This window comes from Perca flavescens, chromosome 9 (assembly GCF_004354835.1).
Source record: "Perca flavescens isolate YP-PL-M2 chromosome 9, PFLA_1.0, whole genome shotgun sequence".
In the NCBI taxonomy this organism is placed as follows: domain Eukaryota; kingdom Metazoa; phylum Chordata; class Actinopteri; order Perciformes; family Percidae; genus Perca; species Perca flavescens.
Window position 1 is genome coordinate 26,135,299 of NC_041339.1, and position 22,251 is coordinate 26,157,549.

General features: G+C 40.9%; 1 protein-coding gene across 6 annotated transcripts in view; it reads right to left on the reverse strand.

The window, feature by feature from the left end:
* Positions 1-1,029: 1,029 nt before the first annotated feature.
* csnk1g2b (casein kinase 1, gamma 2b) overlaps positions 1,030-22,251 on the reverse strand; it is a 43,464-nt gene continuing 22,242 nt past the window's right edge. For 3 of the 6 annotated variants that reach the window (XM_028586882.1, XM_028586883.1, XM_028586884.1), the window contains exons 4-12: positions 11,274-11,422; positions 10,678-10,912; positions 10,007-10,092; positions 7,563-7,647; positions 5,959-6,107; positions 5,608-5,691; positions 4,110-4,211; positions 2,115-2,221; positions 1,030-1,241 (exon numbers count right to left, since the gene is read on the reverse strand). In XM_028586882.1, the coding sequence (XP_028442683.1) occupies positions 1,187-1,241; positions 2,115-2,221; positions 4,110-4,211; positions 5,608-5,691; positions 5,959-6,107; positions 7,563-7,647; positions 10,007-10,092; positions 10,678-10,912; positions 11,274-11,422 (1,052 nt within the window). In that variant the 3' untranslated portion in view covers positions 1,030-1,186. The remainder of the gene's footprint in view (positions 1,242-2,114; positions 2,222-4,109; positions 4,212-5,607; positions 5,692-5,958; positions 6,108-7,562; positions 7,648-10,006; positions 10,093-10,677; positions 10,913-11,273; positions 11,423-22,251) is intronic. The other 3 variants (XM_028586885.1, XM_028586887.1, XM_028586886.1) reach the window with 3 other exon arrangements.

Genomic DNA, 22,251 nt, shown 5'->3' on the forward strand with positions numbered 1-22,251 from the left:
CACACACACAACAGTCCACACACACACACACACCCACACACACACACACACAAAATGCCATTGCGGGACACTCACTTGAGCTTTAAACATTTTACTTAGAAAGGCACAAACTATGATTTCCTGGTAAATTATTTTGATGTAAGAAATAAAAATCGAAAGACATATCTTTTTTTTTTTCTTCTTCCATACAACATTTTTTCAGCCTTAACTCAGATATAAGCGTTGTGAAGGACTCTTCCTAGATCAGTCTTTATTAAGTTGTTTTCTTAATTGTTAATTTCAAACCTAAAGTTTTCCACTGTAATTGTTTTTTTTTTCCCAAAAGTGCAATAATAATAATAAGAGAGCTTAATATCTGTTTCTCTCAATCTTCCACAGTACCTGAGGCCAGTGACTGTGCTACAAAGTCCACGTTGACAGACAAAAAGAAAGCCAGAGTGAGGAAAAGAATTGAACTCCAGAAACACTACAACATAAAAATAAGTTTTCAATGCAGGGATTTGATTTTGAAAACTGAGGATTCAATTACAAAAAACAACAACATTAAAATCCTCCAAATTCTGTTTTGTAGATGAAATGCTGTGTTGCTCAGATTTCACATCAGCATAGTTCACCGTTTCCTCTTTACCTTGATCCCAAAACACACACCAAAGGAAGAAAAGAAAAACAAACAAAAAACATTTTCCTAAGGAGCAGATTTCTTTCACTTGAACCACTCAAATGGTTCCCCCTGATCAACAGCTGACTGTTGGAACAACACGCGTTCTTATGGAATCTAGAATATAGAACTGTTTCAAACAGTATCTTTTTTCATATTCACGCCACAGTATTCGAGTTGTTACATGTTGTGTCATTGTTACAGCTTTTTTTATATACTTTTTCTCAAGCCCCCTCCCCCGTTGTAATGCAGGTACGTTTGTTTTTCGTTGATAAAGGAATCAAGAGTCTGTTGTGGAGTCAGTAGGACTGCAACATTCCTTTAACTCGCCAGTAGGAGCACTGAGAACGTGAAAGAGAGCGCAAGGGAAGGGGGGGGTGGGGTACAGTGACAGTGGGAATAAGGTGAGAGGGACAAAGAGGTGAGGGGGAAGCTGGAAAGAGATAAGGGACAGGGAGTCCGTGTAGTTGCTTCCATTTAAAACTTGACAGTGACCACAATGTTTCAAGTTCTCTCCGTTCTCTTCTTTCACTTGTGCCTCTGGAGGGCTTTCCTCTTTCTCCTTTTGAAGAAACAACAGCACCTGCAGGAAAACAAAAAGGAAAAATAATTATTTCCAGACGTATCTACAGAAACAGATACAGCGCCCAACACACTGCTCGTTAGTGTTGGGTTTCAAAGCTGGTTTAATTTGGGATCCGGTTTCCAGATTCACTTAACTTCACTTCCTTTTTAGCAAAGAACGATGTAGAAAACATTCAGCGCGTTTACATGCACATTCACGGCTTTCTCCGAATGACTTAAAAGTCATATAAACAAGAATGTTTTCGTAGTGGAGGTAGCGGATTACAGAAAAACTGAGATTTCTCCTGGGGCCCGTGTAGTTTTCTAATATGCTTTTTACAAGTATGCATGTGCCTGACAAAGACTAGAGAGATAATAGAGATGCATTCTCATATTTTAAATAATTCCATCCAAAGCCAGACTTTGACGAAAACCAACACAAAGTAGCCTCTCGCAGTCTAAATAGGTTGGTTTCTAATGCTGAAGCGCTGTTTTTATTTAGATAAGGAAGCAAAGTAGCACTGTCTTCTAGCACTATTAGAGGTAAAATCACCAAGTAACGCTTCCAAGATAAGGTCAGAATAAGGGAGAATAGTTTACTCATCTGCTGCATGTATACACATATTTACAGTAACCAATGCATTGTAAAGGTATTCTAAGATTCCCTGTGTAACCTGGTTGCTTGAATGTATGTAAATGTACTGGTCACACGTTTCACTTTCACTGGTTGAAATCATCCAAATTGTACTCCCAAATAATAGCTGAACTTAAAGAGATTCAGCACGGAATGCAAAAATGGTTCAAATTTATTTCCAATTTAACACTGGATTTGAACTCATTTAAATGCCATTAACCCCCGACCCAACAATGGCTAGCAGGACTGTCTTCGTACTTGGTTTCGTCGGCCACTTCAACCTCGGTGGGAGCGGTGATGGGAGCGTTGGAGTGTCCGGCCGTGGGATCATCTGTGTTTAGCTCGCCATTCGTTGAGCTCATCACCTGCACGAGTACAAAAGGACACCAGACTGCTCACACACACATACACTTCGAGAAGCCGACTGCAGGGTGGAAATGAACGTTCACATAAAAATATGTACTCTTGAATATCCCACATTATCGGCCCTCTCTCAGACAAGAAGAGCAGTTCAGCACGTAACCTGGAATGCCCCGACTAACGCCGGGTTCACACTGGACACAAAAGCACGGCGGATGGCCACAAAGTGCCCACCTCCTTTCGCACCCATGTTAACCACTTGGGATGTTCACGTAGGACGCAACGTGCCGCGAGCTCCGCAGACGGCTTGCCTTCTGCAGCGATAGTTTTGGCGTCCGGTCTATTTTCCCCACGTACCGCGAGTGTATCTGGCATGAAATCACACTGATAATTTATTATACGCTATATAAAAGACATTACACATATAAATGATCCGATTCTGATAAATGAGAGTAAATTAATCCTTTTGATTTTCCTGCCACTCTCCCTGCTGTTCTCCAGACGTTTTAGTTCCCCCGGTTTGACATGATGACATTTTAAAATCTGCTCATCCACTAGGCTACATTTTTTAGAAATAGCCTCGTATCACTGCTGTTTGGGATTGTGTTTTTAAAATTATTGTACTTATACCACACACACACACACACACACACACACACACACACACACACACACACACACGTGTTCAGAACAGAGTGTTGAAGTCAAAGTGTTGACCGGCGCAGAGAAATAGAAATAGCTAGTTCTTGCCCGAGAATTGACGGATCGCAGTGTGAACCTGGCGTAAGGCAACTTCACAGAAGTTTAGAGTATAGGTTCACATTTTTAGGTTCGTCTTAACACGAAAGTCAGGTGCCCACATGGACATTTAAACAGGTTTTGCTTGCTGTGATCACTCTTGCTTTTCATACTGCCCATTAAAGCAGTCCTTTTCTAATGTTTCTAAGATGGTGGATAACATCGAGAGTCCTCGATCTGTGTAAATCTACGGTCCAAGGTTCAACTAAAGCTAAAATGACGTTTCAGTAGCTTGAGTTAGACACATCAAGTGCATATCTTTCAGTTAGACTATTTTTAGTACAACATTCCCTCTGGGTTGCTATCCCTCCACTGCAGCTCAGCAAAGAAACTGTCTGTGGAAACATTAAGAGGGGATTCAATACTAAAAACACCAACTTGATCTAACACACTGCTGAAGTGTCACATTAGCTTTTGATAAACTTTGGAATACATTTTTCCAGAGCGAAGACTGTAAATCTTGTCATTAGAAGAAGAGGAATTCTAACAAGCAAAACAAACCCGGCTTCGATGGTCAAATGTGGATAAGGGCATGTGAATACTGTTAAGACTTGAGAAATGTGAGCATATCCTTTAAAAGTTGCAATTCTATTAGCTAACACTAGGTGGCATATTTGTGCCACGTTTACTATGGAAGCTTCTGATTTCTACTGATATACAATTGGAAAAAAGCAAAAAAGATTTTTATTCATAGTTTAGATTGCCCTAGCTTTTTTTTTTAATACTAACTGAAAAAACTAAAATCTATTGAGCTGCTTTTGGCCTATCAGTTTGTGTTTTTCTAATGATTTAAGAATCTTTTAGTCATGAGGTTTGCATGACAGTTGCCGTTTGATATCTTGCTGGATGGCCCTTCCTGTGGGCTTTCTATACAGCAGATGAGGCGAATAAAGCAGTGAGAGCAAACAGAGCAGGCAAAGCACTGACACACAGGAATTCAAACAGTCTGATGCATACACACACAGAGAGAGAGAGTCAAGACAGAGCCCCTGACAGTAATGAGTCAGTGGGAGAGGGGATCAGACACATTCAGAACTATGTGGCTTCATGCATTAGCCACCAGAGCAGCAGTAGCAGCAGCAGCAGCAGTAGTACCTGAACAGAGCCCCCTAGCCGCTCAGCTGTGAGGTGCGACCCCAGAGTCTCCTTATTGGTCACTGGAGTGGGCTGAGACTCACTTCCTTTGGGCTCAGGCGACTTGACGCAAAGAGCAAAAAGGGTTGAGGCAGGTGTTCGTGAAGTGGTGATTAGGAAGGAGAGGGGGGGAGGGGGGTGAGGGGGATGGTTTGTCAGGTGAAGGTGAGGGAATGTGGTGGGAGGGGGTTGAGGGTAGAGTTGTGTGAGGGAGAAGGGACAAGGGGGAGGGGGAGTGAATGAAAACAAAAACAAAAAAATTATAGAAGACTTCTCCCAAGCAGAAGCAGGTTTGTTAAGACAAACTATGTTAATAGAAGAGTAGAGGGAAGCAAAACTTTATGCGAAGCTCAACACACTAACAAAGTCATGCAGGAGTAAAAGAAAACAGCCTTGATCACCTCCACTAGCACTGCATAGTCACTAAGGACAGACAAGTATCTATGTTATTAGGTATTTGGGTAACAGCATTACTTGAACTTCAACTAGAGGCTCAATATAGAGGTTCTTTGTTTTTCGTATTTTTACTTTTGCTGTCTTAAAATTGTACTTTTTCTCTTCCCACCAACAAATATAACCTACAGAGACACACAACACATTTTCTTTTGATGCAGAAGACTGTTTTAACCAGGATGTTACAGGTTTTTACAGTCATGAGCAATGTGCGTGGAACTGGAGGTGGGGCTTTGAGAGAAAAAGGTGGCAAGTTGTTGCCAAGCCAATCACGTTAAATGGAGAGCAGTGAAAAAGAGGTTAGAGTCCACTCTAATAAGTCAATCATAAAATCTAATGCACTCCCTGTCTGGCTTTACGGGAAACACTGAGTCAGACTCATCCAGTGAAACAACATGATTGGTACCATTATTTGAGTCTATCAGAAGGATTTCATAATCATTTTCTACTTAAACGCTTGAATTATTACCCCTCTACTAAACAAACTAAAACAAGGCTCGGATAGCATGCCAATAAAAGGAATAAAACAAAGTCAACACTTTGTCACACACTAAGCACATAGTTTGTCATTACTGGTATGAAGAATGCAATTTGCATTTTCAACTCATGCATTCAATGACTGGAGCTTAGAGTGGCAAGGTGTGGAGGATAAATTGAAGCCGAAAACGGTGCTTTGTTTCGCAGCTGGAGCAGGAGAGCCTGCCTCATGATTATGCATGTTGGTTCATTTACTGGTAAAGCATCAATTTTGTACACGTCTTGATGAAAGATGATGTCCCTGCCGAGCAGTCAGACTGTAGACAGGAACAGGAACGGAGGAGAAGTGGAACTGAAAGGCAGCCATTTTCTCCAGGAAGTTGATTACACTTGGACACAACAAGAGTAGCCAGTCAGAGGAACTCCAATGACCGGGTTGGCTGGTTGGCTGGCTGGTCAGTTGGTTGGTTGGTTGGTAGATGGGTGGGTGGGTGTGGTGTTTGTTGTGCTTTACTGCTGATGACCTCACCTGGTTTTTGGTCTGCTGTTGTGCTTTGTCTCTGCTGCTGGGCTGCACGGGCGCGTCACTGGGGATAGGGCCTATCGGTGTGGGCTGCGGGAAACAACAAACCAATCAATGTCAAAATGAACACAATTTAAAAAAGGGAACAAAGTGGTAAAAACTAGTGTTGAATTTAGAGAAATGTTAAAATATAGTGAGCAATTTTACGTAACAGGGTTTGCAAAAAGAATCGGTTATGATCTAGTGACAGATCATTACAGCGAGAGCAATAAAGCAACTGCGGCCGTGAAACTCGTGAAAGTCCAATCAAAGGATTTCAGAGGGGAAGGATGAGTGGATTCGGTAAGAGCCACTCACAAGTGATTTGCCGACCCAGTCGTATTCATAGTCAAAGACATAGCCGTTCCTGTCGAACAGATCAGTGAAGAGCTTCCTCAAGTAGTCATAATCAGGCTTCTCAAAGAAGTCCAGCCTCCTCACATAGCGCAGGTAGGTGGCCATCTCTTCTGTAGCAAAAGAGAACATATAATTAAATTACTAATCTGGTTGAATGATGAAGAAATTAACCCTTGTGCATCCCTTTAAAAAAAAAAGTCAAAACTGCCAGAAAGTCATATATTAATATTATTTTCCACTTTCATGAGTTAAATCTTTTAACCATCTTCAGTCCTGATCATCACTACCAAATGCACATTGATGCATTGCATCAAACACTAGTGCTCCATGCACGTGAACCGCGGATCAATTGCAAAGTTTAACCATAATAATAGTGAGAAACACATTTTTAGCCTACTGTTGCGGTTACTTAATCTCTCTCTCTCTCCCCTTCTCTCTCTCTCTCATGGTCAATAAACGTCATTTATAGGAAATTTTACTTAATTCTTGAGTTAAAAAAAGCCGAAATTATGTATAATTTAGGCTAATATTAAAGGAAGGATAATCACAGACTGATATATGTCAACGTTCAGTCAGGACACTGTTTCGATACATTTTAATTTATTTTTCAAATGCTAAAAAAATTTAACAAAACACCCCAAATTCAATGAAAGTAGAGATCCGATCTTCTACTGTACTTGTGAAGCGCGTTGTATGGATGGAATCATCCATCCGTGTTATTTTTGGGTAATTAAAATTAGGTAGTTAAAAAGAAACCCATATTTCTGATATAGACATTTAGAAAACGGGTCAAATTTGACCCATAGACAACACAAGGGTTAAATGCCTGAAACAGACTTTAGAGACAACAGAAGCATCGCTGCATGTCCCACCCGTTAACACTAACGGTACACTCTCTCCGGCAGCAGCTAACGTTGATGTTAGCCTAACGTTACCGTTAGCTACTAGCTGGATTAAACACGGTTAAAATGCTGACAGACTAAACGGTGTAAAAGTGTGTCTGTATTTCACTGTAGAGGATTCCAACACCGGGACGTAGAACAGCCTGCTGCTAAGGCTGTGAGATAAAAGACAATGGCTGTTGTCGGAAAAACAACACAGACGTGAATGTTGCGTTTACTTGAAACTGGTAAACCTCGTTTAAAGTTATTGTAAAATAAAATTTTCTCATCTGTTTTTGTGATTTAACAGCAATTTACTGGTGAAAGAAGTTATTGATATTGTGGTTACATTTTTAATTAATCATTTAAATTGCCCCCTTTTTTGTGCCGATCCGAAAATGTATCCGATCCCTGATCCGAACCGTGAGTTTTGTGATCCGTTGCACCCCTAGTACTTGCCCCATAGGGCTTACACGACAAAATGGCTCAATCTGGTGGAAAATAGCAAAAACAACCACTTTGAGGCCAGGGCTCTAGATTGAAAGTCTGATATAATAGAATGCATAATTTTATGGTGTAATGGCCATGGGATAAAAAAAATTAGATTTTAATGGGTTTTCCACAAGTGATGCACAAGGGTTAAATAACACAGTAAACAAAAGCAAAATGGTTGGTTCTACTGACCAGGGAAGCTTTCACAAAGCACTTCAATAGGTGTCGCTCGTTTGGTGTCTCCAATTTTCTGATACCTCTCCTTCAAAGTGTCCGCCTAGAAGGGAAAAATAAATATTACACTTAAAATGTGAGCAAATACAAAGCTGCGGGCGGTGTAAACGAATAGGTGTATTATTCAAATGTGTTACATATTAGGCACCTGAGTTGAAGTCAGATGCAAATTCTCTGGGAAGTCATTCTGAATTCTTGAGCCATAACAGATATGGACAGCACTGAGATGCTTGTGTTGGTGAAAATCGGCTTTGTCACCCCAGTCACCAGAAACATGGAAACATCTGTTCAGTACAATCCCAGACAATTTTTGCCACAGGCTATGGCACGGACCCAAAAAGGGACCTGTAGCATTATGATGTTTAAACCGACTACGTGAACATCGGTACTTGTCGCAACAATAAAATGTTGTTCATATCAGGGGGTTGTGTGGTCAGTTCATAATGTCCCCTGAATGTTTCTCCAAATACCACAGAACAATTCTTATATTTGAAAAGGTGTATTCTTGTGGGAAATCTCCTTGGGGACACATGATGGATAAGTCTTGTATGCCATGATATTATGGTATACTTGCGTAACACAGTGTCAATCTATAGACATTAAGACCCATTGTGGGTAACAGATCAAGGCAGCAACATAATCAAAGCCCTGGAACCATATAGGAGACTTTCTCGTCTCGATCACCTAAATAATAGGGCTTGACAAGGTCTGCATGCTGACGCACTGGCCGACAACGCGCCACAAATAGGAGAGACCATATCTGCTGCTAAAAGACTCGTTAGATATCTGAAACAATCTGGCCTAGTTGCGCAATTATCGAAGACAGTGCTACAGATGGGGGAGACACGATTTAGCACAGTTTACCTCACACTTAAGTCAGTGCAGGACATATACCCAGAGCTACCGGGAAAAGCTGGAGAGGCATAGCTTTCTCCCCACCCAATTAGGCTAATAAATTAAAAAAACACAAATGCTTGATCAAGGGCCTGGCCCGGCCCGAGGATAGTGGCTGGAAATATCGGTCAAGTTCAGGCTCAGACAGGGAATCTAAACTCTACTTCACACAACAATGACCCTGCAGGATTGTATACCATTATACTCTATTTGGTCACTTCACTCCTTCATTGTATTTTGATACTAACGGTCATGTTGTGTTGGTGAGAACCTGTTTTGGCCCAAGCCACCAGACATCCCCCACATTCATACATCCATCACATTCATCTACCACGAGCTTCCTCCCACATAGCAAATGTTCAGATGAAGTGTCGGGTCTTTTCTATGTACACCTTTGATTTTGACGCCTGTAAAAAGCCCTCAAACTGCAGCTATAACCTGCCGTCCAGGCACGTCATCACACCAGTGTTTCTTAGTGCTGTAAGCTCTTCCTCAGTAAACTGTTCAAATGCAAAGCAAGTGTGGAGGTGGATTTTTTTGTTGCATGTGACTGTTTATACAGCAACACAAATGCAAATGCAGGGAATAGCCCACATTTACGGGGACAGTCTTTTCTAGTCACGGACTGTTAGATTTGATTGTGAGCACTTAACTTGAACATGAAAAACAGAAACGCAGGTGGTGTGTGGCCCAAATGTAAACAGCAATTTACGACAAATTACTTTATAAAAAGGAAGAGAATATTAGCAATTGTTTAGGATGTCAGAGCAGATACTTTTCTTTACTGTAGATTTGTACTAAAACCCAGTTTTAAAGAATTTAAAAAGGAGTTGAGAACTCTAGTCTGTGGGTTTGGGTGACCAGCTGTACACTTTGGTGGGATAGTGAGATATAAAAAAAAAAAAAAAAAAAAAAGGCTGCAAATACATGGAATTGATGATATATAGCAGTTTGTTGGCAAGTGGTTATGGTATAAGTGTGATAACACTAACAGTCTACCTTATGTTGGGTGGTTAACCAACGATAATCACTACATAAGCAAAATAAAAATATTTTTAAGTGACCACAGAAAACAAACAAAAAAAAGGTCAAAAGATGTCCTGACAGAGAAAATAACAGACTTGGCATAGGGAACACCACTTTGCTTCACGTTGCCTCTGCCGTGTCATTTATACGCAAGTGCCTCAGCATTGTGCATTATTCCAACACAGATTATATCAAGTTTGTATTAAACAACATGAAATAAAACAATCATGGAAGACTCAATAGTTTCTGTGTCTGAGTGACAATACAAATGGATCAGTGGGGAGACCTTGTAATGTCACCAGTGTGAGAGGATGACGTCGTAAACACCAGGCTCTCTGTGTCCCTAAATCATGTGGATGGGTGTGAAAGATATACTGTACTGACAAGCCCAGCAGGAAAAGGTATATCTCTATGCCAAGCATTAGGAGGATTACAGGAGTCTGACAAACAAATGGATGGTGTCAAACAATACGCTACAGTACCTTTAGGCCCTGCCAGGGAAGGCTACCTCGGAGGAAGTACATGAACATGTGACCCAGCGCCTCCAAATCATCTCTTCTGCTTTGCTCTGGAAGAGACAGAATGAGACAAAAATTAAGTTACTTGTGAGAAAGAAATTCATTTCATAACCAGCTGGCAATGTTAACAGGCAACTGATCAGTAGGAAATACAGCATAATTATGCAGGAGTTCAAATTAACAATGTACAGTGTAAAAGGGCATAATTAAGCAGTGGAGGGGGGGGGGAAATCCTGTGCCACGGAGAGCCAACAGTCTGCAGGTTCTCTCTCACTGATTAGCACTGTGACAAGTAGACAGGAAGAACTAATCAATGAAATCAACTCCTGAAGTGATTGGTTAGACTTTAAACACACAGACTGTTGACTCTCCATGGCACATGATTAGCCGCCACTGCCACAGAGTAAAAAAAGCAATTCTGGAATTAAGAAACAACAAAAAAAACTGTGTAGAATCAGCTGTAAAAAAGAAAAAATCTGTTTTTGTTTTTACAATGCTCTGTACATGTCCGTGAATTATTTGTACACAATACAGTTAGCAGTCTCCATTAAACTTAATGTAAATGCAAGCAAAGCTTGTCTATGCAAATCTAAAAGGCTTATCAAACTCCAGCCCTGCTCTATAGACTTTCTTACCCTTTCCCAAGTGTGTGTTGATGCTCATGTAGCGTGCCGTCCCAGTCAGACTCTTGTGCTCCCGGTAGGGGATGTGTTTTTTGGTCTCTGGGTCTATGTACTCTTTGGCCAGACCAAAGTCAATAATGTGGATGGTGTGTTGCCTCTTGCTTCCTGGCCGCCCAACCAGAAAGTTTTCTGGCTTCACGTCTCTGTATATCAGACTCTTGGTGTGGACATACTCCATCCGTGTTATCTAGACGTGCAATAAACAGATCAAATTTAAATCACTCAATTTTCCAGACAGTTTTCAAACAGGAAGGTAATGTATTCGGAGTACTGAAGACAGACACTTTCAGTAAACATCATAATTTTATTACATTATTACTTTCAGTTAAAGTTGAAAATATCTTTGATGACTACCAAATTCAAATATTTATCCCAAACTATGGTAGTGTCAACAATGCTACAATACTTTGCATGCAGCACCTTGGCATTCCCTCAACTATAAGTATATAATAATGTCAAAGTTGCCCTATAATTTCTGTAAAGCTTAAAATCACTAAAGATAGCTTATCTAAATATCCGCCTGCTGCACTCCTCCTCAAAGACCTTACCAGCTGTATGGCTATCATGAGGACGGTCTTGAGGGAGAAGGTGCGGTCACAGAGATCAAACAGGTCCTCTAGACTGGGCCCGAGCAGCTCCAGCACCATGGCGTTGTATTTCCCACAAGGACCAAAGTAGTACACCTGAGGGATTCCCTCTGTGGAAACACAAAGTGTGTGGACTTTTGTAATAATAATAATAATAATAATAATAATAATAATAATAACAACAACAACAACAACAACAACATATTTTCTTTAACCCTTGTGTTGTCTTCCCATCAACCTTGAAAAAAAAACATCTTTAAAATTAACTGGAATTACAGTTCAAGTGTACACCTTTTTTCGACGTTTTTGACGTTTGTTTTGCTTTTTCCAACATTTTAAATTGTTAAATTTTTCTTCTACACATTTTCAGCGCTTATTTCTACGTCCCATATTTTCTGATCTAAAACAAAAATTGAAAATGGGTCAATTTGACCCAAAGTAAACACAGGGGTTAATTGGCACACAAAAAAAAGCACCAGAAACTACTCAACTACTGGGTCGCTCAGAGATAAGGGTGCAGAGGTCTATAAACTGAAATTGCACTGATATTTCTAATGTGTTTTCATTTTAACAACTGTTAAAATAAAGTTGAGTTTACAACACTGCAGAGTATTGACGTGGCAACATGAATAAGCTGCCGAGGTCATTAGAACGTTGTGACATAAAAAGGTGGTTGTGATCCTGCCTCTTCGGTCATCTCTGCATCAAATGAACCACAAACAAACGTCACTGGCATTGCCATGTTAAGGATTTAAAACTTTGTATTTTCATAGTGAGAAGACGTTACAAGTGCCGTGAAAGGTGCTTTATGCGCTGAACTGAATCATCACCCTGATGTGTTGATAAGAAAGTGTGGGAGAAGACTCCTCAGACACTACAGCAGCAATGACAAACTGCACTTCAGTTGGCTTCCCTCAACAGGTTTGTCAGAAACAGGCTACAGTAGTTTATTTTCCTCTGAAGTAGGATTAAAGGGAAAGGTGTCTAAAAGAAACACCAGTGACACTGTGGAGCACCCTGTCAACAACTGTAAATAGCCTTTGCTACTAGAAACCACCACACCCATTTTGTGGTAATGTGTATGACTCCTGAGGAATGTTGATGGATCAACACAGCAGTTTGTATGTGCTATCTTCATGTATATGTTCAATGTTTTGACAGAGGGAAAACTGGGGCATGGCAAAACACTACAGTATGTCCCTCTGTTGGAACAATACTGCGAGTATGTGTTTCTGAAAAGAAAAAAAAAAAAAAAAAAAAAAAAAAAGTGATGATCTGATGGACATTTTTTTGCCTGAGAATCCATTGACCTTAATCCACTGACAGAAAAGTTGTAGCCTGTCTGCACTTCTCCCACGATCAAAATCACCAGTTACCAAGTTAACAGTCATCGCTACCGGGTTAGTCCTTTTCGAGTTGGTTCTGTCACATGGAAGCCGTACCAAGATCTTTGAACTACGCTGTGGAGCCAAATACCTAGTATCTATATTCCAGCCATCTGCCTGAAAGCTCACTAATCATCAGACACCACATCAGTGCTGCTACAAAAAGGGGTTAGAGCAGCACTGTGATAGTGACACAGACCTAAAAAGAATCCACGAGATTAAGATTTGGCAAACATTTGTACTGTACTCGTCTGTAAAATAAATAAATAAATAAAATGTATGACAGAGACAAACTAAAGACCATCTTGCGATGGGATCACACCAGACACGATGCCAAATCAGCCCAGGGGTGTAAAGTGAGGGCAACTTAGCCTTCATTTTAATCTCAACTACACACCTGTAAAGTTACGTGACTGCATCTTGTATAGTTGTGATGCCATCGCAGTGACAGAATCAAAGTACTCAAACTTCCCGTGGAGTAGGTGTCTCCAAGACCACATTTTGCCATGATAACACACACACACACACAAGTTGCGAATGCGAAATGGAGTTTACAGTCGGATTTTCCCAATTTACCCTTCCACATCAGTCCAACAAGACACACTGCGCATACACGGACACACACACGGACGGACACACACGGGCAGACACACACACCTGTCTACGCTTTAGTCTCTAGGATTTTCCTGGTAATAAAGCCCATGACAGATGAAGCAGTGACAAGAGATCACTTGGAGGGCTGACTCATCCAAGCTTGGCCCAAATCTAGAGGGCATTCAAAGCACAGTCATCACAAGCTGAAAAGCACACAGTGTATTTTAATCTTATACTGGCGAATGTGAGCAAATATATAATATAATAATGTTTTACAGCAACTGTAAGAACCAATCTTGAAACGGCTGGTGAGAAAGCCAAAAGCCCATTTGGGGTGATTTCTGTCTACTAATGTAACTTACACTATATATTGTGAAATAACTTAAATTTAACCATAACAACATAACAAAAGAAAGAACGACGAGTTCCGACATATACTTAGACTGCTTTTATCCTATAGACCTTCAACCCAACGAGGCTACTCAAAGAAGCGTTACCCGTGGTAAACACTTCATTACTAGATATGATCAATATGTCCTTATTAACAGGTTATGTACCGCAGTCATTTAAAATTGCTGTGATAAAACCTCTTCTGAAAAAACCCACCCTAGATCCTGAGGTCTTAGCAAACTATAGACCTATATCTAACCTTCCCTTTCTATCCAAGATCCTTGAGAAGGTGGTTGCTAATCAGTTATGTGATTTTCTACATAGCAACAGTCTATTTGATGATTTTCAATCAGGATTTAGAAAGAATCATAGCACGGAGACGGCACTGGTGAAAATTACTAACGACCTTCTAACTTCTGCAGACAAAGGACTTGTCTCCATTCTTGTTCTACTAGATCTTAGTGCTGCATTTGACACTATTGACCATACCATCCTGTTACAGAGACTGGAACACTTAGTTGGCATTAAAGGAATCGCACTAAGCTGGTTTAAGTCCTATTTCTCTGAACGATCCCAATTTGTTAATGTTAATGATAAACCCTCCAAGCATGCTGAAGTTAGCCATGGCGTTCCTCAAGGCTCAGTGCTTGGACCAATTCTATTTTCCTTATATATGCTTCCTCTAGGTAATATTATTAGGAAACACTCAATTAACTATCACTGTTACGCAGACAATACCCAATTATATCTGTCAATTAAGCCAGATGAAAGTGGTCAGTTAGCAAGACTTCAAACGTGTATTGAGGATATAAAATCCTGGATGACCCACAATTTCCTGATGTTAAACTCAGACAAAACTGAAGTTATTGTGATAGGACCAACGCACCGCCAAACTTCGTTTTGGAAAGATATAGTTACTCTGGATGGTATTACCCTGGCCTCCAGCACTGCTGTCAGAAATCTAGGAGTTATTTTTGATCAGGATATATCCTTCAACGCCCACTTAAAACAAACCTCAAGAATAGCCTTTTTCCATCTTCGTAACATTGCCAAAATTAGGAATATCCTGTCTCAAAACGATGCTGAAAAACTAGTCCATGCATTTGTTACTTCTAGACTAGATTACTGCAATTCCTTATTATCAGGTTGCCCAAATAAGTCCCCTAAGACTCCCCAACTGATCCAGAATGCTGCAGCACGTGTTCTGACGAGAACTAAGTGAAGAGATCATATTTCTCCTGTATTAGCTTCTCTGCATTGGCTTCCAGTGAAATCTAGGATCGAATTTAAAATCCTCCTCTTGACTTACAAAGCTCTAAATGGTCAAGCACCATCATACTTAGAAGAGCTCATAGTACCTTATTGTCCCACTAGAGCACTGCGCTCCCGGAATGCGGGGCTACTTATGGTTCCTAGAGTCTCTGGAAGTAGACTGGGGGCCAGGGCCTTCAGCTATCAGGCTCCAGTATTGTGGAACCAGCTCCCAGTCTGGGTTCGAGGAGCAGACACCGTCACCACATTTAAGAGTAAACTGAAAACTCTTCTCTTTGATAAAGCTTATAGTTAAGGAGTGAGGAGTTGCAGCGTCCGCCTAACCCGGCCCACCTGCTTCTCCTCGTAGTCATCAGTTTTATATACTGTATAATTAGTAATCTAGCGAGAGTAGAGGGAGGCAGGCCAGTACAGCCCGATCCGGTTGGGGAGAGTTCTAGCCCGACCAGGCACCTCTCTTTAACCTGCCTCTCTTAAGTTATGCTATTACAATTCTAGACTGCCGGGGAGGCTGTTCCTCCCTAAGACACACTGAGCTGCTCTCTCATCTCTACTTGTTACTTTTGTATGCATCCTGTCCCAGAAATGCTTGTTACTAATCTAGCTCTGGGGAGTTTACTCCCCGGAGTCCTTATGTTTCTTCTTCGCAGAGCTATGCTCTGCGATTCTCTGCATTTCCCGGCCGCATCCTGCTGCGTCCTGCTGCATCCGCAGCATCCACCTGTGCTCTGCAGTGCCACGTTACATCCCGCAACGCCCTGCTGTGATGCTCCTATACACAGAGTAGTCAGGATCCGATATAGGAGACTGCACTACTCAGTATGACACGATGTGCCCTGCTATGACATGAACTTCCACGATAACCTTCGAAGTCACTGTGACTTCTATTGTGACTATTATCCCCACTGTTCATCACGCCCCCAACCGGCCCATCAGACACCGCCTACCAAGAGTCTGGGTCTGCCGAGGTTTCTTCCTAAAAGGGAGTTTTTTCTTGCCACTGTCGCAATAGCCACTGCTAATGCTTGCTCTTGAGGGAATTACTGTAATTGTTGGGGTTTTGGAATTTATAGAGTGTGGTCTAGACCTACTCTATCTGTAAAGTGTCTCGAGATAACTTTTGTTATGATTTGATACTATAAATAAAATTGAATTGAATTATGGGATATGCTCTGGCTTTCATTGCAAGCCAATGTCAGAGGTGCTCTGACCCCCGCTGTATTTACAATTTGAGACAATCCGACCTATTGTATCTGAAGGCAGGCGACACAGAAAGAGGGGAGGGTGCATAATGGCAGCTGAAGAAAATGTTGCCCTACAATGAAATATAAAAAGAAAGGGCTGGACAAGAGCGGAGAGGACAGGGAATGTGTATTAAAGATTTAGATAATGGCGTGCACTGAGAGAAGAGGAGGAGAAGAAGTGAATTCCATTAGGCCCAGTGCTCTGAAGATGTTCTCATAAGGCTGAAATGTGATCAGTACTTGGGCATGCACAGACTGAGCCTGGCGCTACAAATGCAACGCAGCTATTATTATATTTCTTCTGTTATACACTATAGCACATTTATCTCTATGGTATAGCTTTTGATGAGTTGTTAAAATAATAATTATATTAATAATAATGTTATCAATTTAAACTATGATAGTCCAACAGCCGTCAACATGCAAACTGATTTGTATCTATAAAATGATCCACATGACATGCATAAGAATCCACAATTTACATGAAATAATATCAACGTAGACCCTGTGTCACTGACACATCATATTGTGAACTCAAAATCCTTGATGGGGCTCATGAATATTCACAGGCATGCTGATAATAACCATCACTGAAAAATGTTCAAGAGGAAACCTCCCTATATGTGACACTAATTACAGTAACATCTATGCAATCATGTATTCATGATTGGACAAGCTAAATCGGCCTGTGAAATACAGTTAAATGACAGTTGGTGCATAAAAACTGCACAACATCTCTGCAGCCATTCTCTTGACAACTGTGGTAAAGGGATTAAGAAAGAAGCCACAAACTCTTACGCCGCCTTCACACTGGCAGTTGAAATCAGCTACGTAATACGCAATACGCCCCCAGCGGATGTCGTACTATACCGTTGAAAAGCTTCGGAAGCGATTTACAAAAATGGCAGAACAACTAGAAGGACTGATAAGTGTCTGAATGTCCGATTGCCTCTGACCTCTCTTATACAGCTATAAATAGAAAGGCTGCTGCGTGGAGTAAAGTTGCCCAGGACATTGACAGGTCACGTCAGTTAAATGTGATATAGCGGTATAATGTCAATAGTTAGACGTCTGTTGCTAGCTAACCAATTAGCATTAGCAGGTTTGTTTATCAGTACCATAGCAACGCTAACTTCCGTCGGATAGGAACCGTCCGTAGCTTTTCGCAAGAGTTCAATTTTTTGAACGCATCCGGATGACCAACTGACACGATTTGTTTCGCACCACAGTCGTTCAAACCTATTCGCATGCGGTCTGCGAATCTCCATAGGAAATGAATGACTTCCGGTCATTTCGAAGCCGTATCGGAGAGGATTTCAACTGCCAGTGTGAAGGCGGCGTTAGGTTGTCTAGAACAGGACTTGCTTTAGTATCACCATCACATTTTAGCAATGCTGTCATTACTAACAAGAGCAACTGAAATGCCAGGTCTATTCTCAACTTTCACAAACAAAATGTAAACTGGAAGGCAGGAATCCCAACTGCTGGGATCTGTTCAGGACAAGAGAGATTTAACATGTTCAGATAAGCTCCTCCTGGGTATTAGCACTGAGTTGTCCATGCAGTGACATATTTGAGGCTATTGGGTTGTGCAGGACTAAGAGTTGAAAATATAAGTAGATTTAATCTATCGCCTTGACTCCTCCCATGATAGACAGAGCCTTTCTGTCATATCATCATGGAGTAGCCAGTCTTCATCTCTGCTCAATTGTGTGGTTATATTGTAGCTCAATGTTAAGATGTCTTAGCCAATGGACAATGTCTAACCTTAACACAGGATAAATATATTACAAATCAGCATTTAGCTGAATCCATTGTCAGTTGATTTTTGACCATTTAAAGTGTTTTATTTTGGCAACTTAATATTCTGTCTCCTGTTCCAAGTATCATGTGAGTAGTTAAGGACTTAAAAACATGGTGGGAGGGAATTTAACATTCATCATTAATTATGTCACTGATTTCCACACACTCATTGTCTGCCAGTCACACTTTATGTGACACGTCACCACCTGTTGAATCTGAATTTTTGTTGCAAGATCTCACCAGCTATTTCAGCCTAAATAAATTGGTCTGACGGGAAATGCAATAGCTCTATACATGTCTCTGTTTTTGAAAGATAAAAACACCATATAATAGACGCCACAGGTCAATGTGAAACAATTAGTACTATATGAAGATTACTATACAGGACATGCAAAAAAAACATTTACCTCTATGGATTCACTGTGTAATAAAAAACTGTGTAGGGATGTTTTTCTTTTTGTAAATACATCATAATCCTAATCTAGGCTCTGCTCCTGAATAGGTCATTCAGAATATTTTACCATGGGCCCGCCGATTTTAGTGAAATTCAGAAAGTGAGGGGAGTCAGGTCAATCTTGTACATAATGGTGACTTGCAGTCTACATCTGTAAAAAGGTGTGCAATAGCAATCATAACCGAAACCATAAACATAATAGTGTAATAATGTTCAGTATGCATTTGGAAATGGAATCACATTATCCTACCTGTATATCGCCTGTCTGTAGTTGTGTGTAAGGGCTAGGAATATTTTTACATGTTGCACAACCCCAGAATTCCATCAATAAGAGTAAGGCAGAAGGCCAGCAGTGGTCTCAATGGAAGAGATGGTCAGGATGTGTTTAAATGCACCACAGACAATAACCAAACTGCTAAATGGCACGGGAGACAATTACAGTTACTGTTGAGTTCATGCATTTGTGGGGATGCATTGCCTAAGATTTGCTCACAGATCAGAATGACGGATTGAAATAAGAACAACCATAAAGAAAAACAAACAGGGCACACCCTGTTAGCAATGCACGTTCAAGAGTTTCCCTGCAATCTGCAGGCAGCACACAGTCAATCAGGGAGGCAGAGGACACACCATAATGGCCTGACTGCTTGTAGAGGGCCATCTATAAATAGTCAAGGACTGCCCTAATGCCCCACCTCCTTATCAACAGTAGAAGGCTTTTGCTCTGGCACAAGGAGCCAGAAAGCTGGCACGTGTCACTGAATTAGACCACGATGCACACACTGGGAGGATCACTGCAACGAGAGGAACCGGCCACTTGCAATAGTCTTCGAAACAAAAACTTGTCTGATATACAGACCTTAAAGAGGGAGTACACACTAAATTATTTTATTTGTTGGCACTTTACAGATAACCACATAGGTTCTTGTTGGCATATGATGTAAATACAGATGATATTTCCAACAAAATTCAAAACTGTAAAAAAAAAAAAAAAACCTCCTCTCAAAATGATCTTGTATGCGTCTGCTTGGATTTGAAAATTTGGTTCAGCTAAATACTCTGGCCCCTCATAATCATGATGAAATAGGAAAGACTCCAAGGTCTACTACATATGTTGACGCCCATCCTCCGTCTGGCTTAGCAGTTGCTGTGCCAAGTATATAAAGCAGAACACTGGCTAACCATAGCCCCAGTTTTTGCTTGTCACACATAGCTGCTGGTTGGGCTAGCATTAGCTAGCCTGGGTGGAAAAAAAACGTTCATTAACAAGATTTATTCCTCTGCAGTGGCAGTAAACACAACATATAGGCCCGTTGAAAAAATATACTATATTCAGAGCTTAATAAGACATTTAGGGCCTACAAACATTGACGTTAACCACATGGCCCAGCTAAAACACAGGTACCCACATGGAAATTCTCTCAAAAAAGGGCCGTAAACATGCTTCTAATGACTGTCAAGGCTAGAGTTGGACTGATTTCTGGTTTCACCGATCCAATCTATGAGGCTAAACCTCCATTTGTCACCAAGTCCCCTTCTGGCAAATTAAAAATTAGCTAACATTATCAACCTGTGCTGAGCACTAAAATCCAACTTGTGTTGCAAGCAGTGTTGGGCAGTAGCATTAATAGTATAAACTACTTTTACGTTTTCTGAATCAAATAGCTTGTCAGTAGCCTAAGCTAGCTCTTTTATTGATCAAGTGGTGTGGTAGTGTCCACGCAGGCTAACATACATTTCCACGAGCATTCTGAAGGTCAAGCACGGAGCTTTCTGCTGCAGTGTGAAATAAAACTGCTGAGTATTACTGCTAAACAGACGTGAATCGTTACGTGGATGTATAAAAAATAGCTTTGATGTAGTAAACTACTATTGCCATGTTGATATAGCTAATAGCTTGCTTCATTTATTTAGGGGCTAACGTTAGCTTCAGTGTAGTGAATCTTTATTTACTGTTGAACAACTGGTAATGTTAGCTTAGCTCACAAAGTTTCCAATGGCTTGCTAAACACTGGTAATAAGCAATATGACAATGTGGTTAACATAAAGTTTGTATATAAAGGAGCTAACTAACTGCCGAGCCGAGGAGCGCTGTGAAGGAGATTACATTTCAGTAGCGGTGGGAGTATGGGTGAGAGAGGAAACGGCTGAACGGTGCACGCTGTTTGCAGGGCTGCCAACTCTCAAGCATTGGCCGTGAGACATACGCATTTGATTGGTTTCACACGCCACACCCCCGATTTCTCATGCTGAAGTGTCAACCCGGTTGGTCAAATAACTGAAAGAGGAGTTTATCTTGATCTACCCGTTGACCCACTCGTGATCGACTAATTATGCTTTCAGGTGAGGGGGTTCAGGAGCGCTCCCTGTCTGTGGAATTTGCAAAATGTTGCAAATGTGAGAACATTTCTTCACAAGCCATCCCAGGCACATTTCCCCAGCTTCAGATATGCTTTGAGTATTAGGCTACAGACCTGTCCGTCACTTTGTGTCCACTCTCTCTGTAAAAATAGAGGTGAGCAGCGCGGCTGGTGTAGCAACTTCAGTTAATTTTAATGGACTCGCTCTGCTGTGGGCAGTGACGTGTTGCATCCGTGCTCTACCTCTGATGAAGAGCAGCGTAGCCTACATCCACCTCTAAACTTTGTCAGAGACCAGAGCCCCAAATGGGCCTCTGTGTCTGTCAGACGGTCTGAATGAGATACTACCATATCAGCAGAGCAATAACATGCACAGCAGACTATATTACAACTCTCCAAATTATGGAGAACAGATGGGAGGAGTTACATTTTGAATGTGCACAAAGTTGTAAACATGGGCAGAAATCTGATGAAACACATCTAAGCTATTGAAGTCCAGGGGTTTATAAATGAATTAAAATTATGTATGATTCACATGAATTTACTTCCCCAACAAAAGACGTAAAAGAGGAGGGAAGAGTAAATTACGCCTACATGTGTGTTGACTCAGCAGAGATAACATTAAATTAGAAAAAGTTGATCTACTAGAGAACAGTTTAAAGTAATACAAGAATGCCTGAGGGCCTTATTTTTCTATATTTTCAATTGTTTCCAGCATAAATTGATGTAGAAATAGGTGCATACAAATTCGGTGTTTAATGCTCAAAATTATAGCCTATGTCTCCTCACAAAATCTGGAAACAAAACCTATGCCATGTAACTGTAAATAATTCATTAAATGTTTCATAAAATGAACAAATAGTCTTTTCCCCCAAAAAATTACATACAGTAAGTGGGGCACGGAGGACGAGGGCCAAACATTACTGGGCCTTGGCACAAAACAAGTTTGAGAAAGGCTGTGATATAACATGCACAAAATGAGCCATGCTGTGTCTTTTGTCTTGCTGTTGGTATTTTTCAGTCTATTTTCTGCTGTACCTTGTGGTGGGCCTTGATTGAATAATTAATTTCCCTCACTGCTTAATCTAATGAGGTTTGGTCTTTGGCCACCAGTCCCCCTGGTGTCCAAACATTTTTTTATTTCTATTTATTTAGTTTTAAAGGATTAGAATGTATGTAAATCAGTGGTTCTAATTCTTTAGAATTTCAGTCGTCCTAGTAGATCCCTTTGGTTGACCAATGTTAATTTAACTTTGGGTCCCTGGTCCCTACACTGAGAACCACTGGTGTGTGTGTGTGTGTGTGTGTGTGTGTGTGTGTGTGTGTGTGTGTGTGTGTGTGTGTGTGTGTGTGTGTGGTAGTAGTAAAGAGAGAGAATGGGAGAAGGAAGTTTGTGAGGTGGACCTGGACCACATACCCAAATCTTCTCAGCTGTTG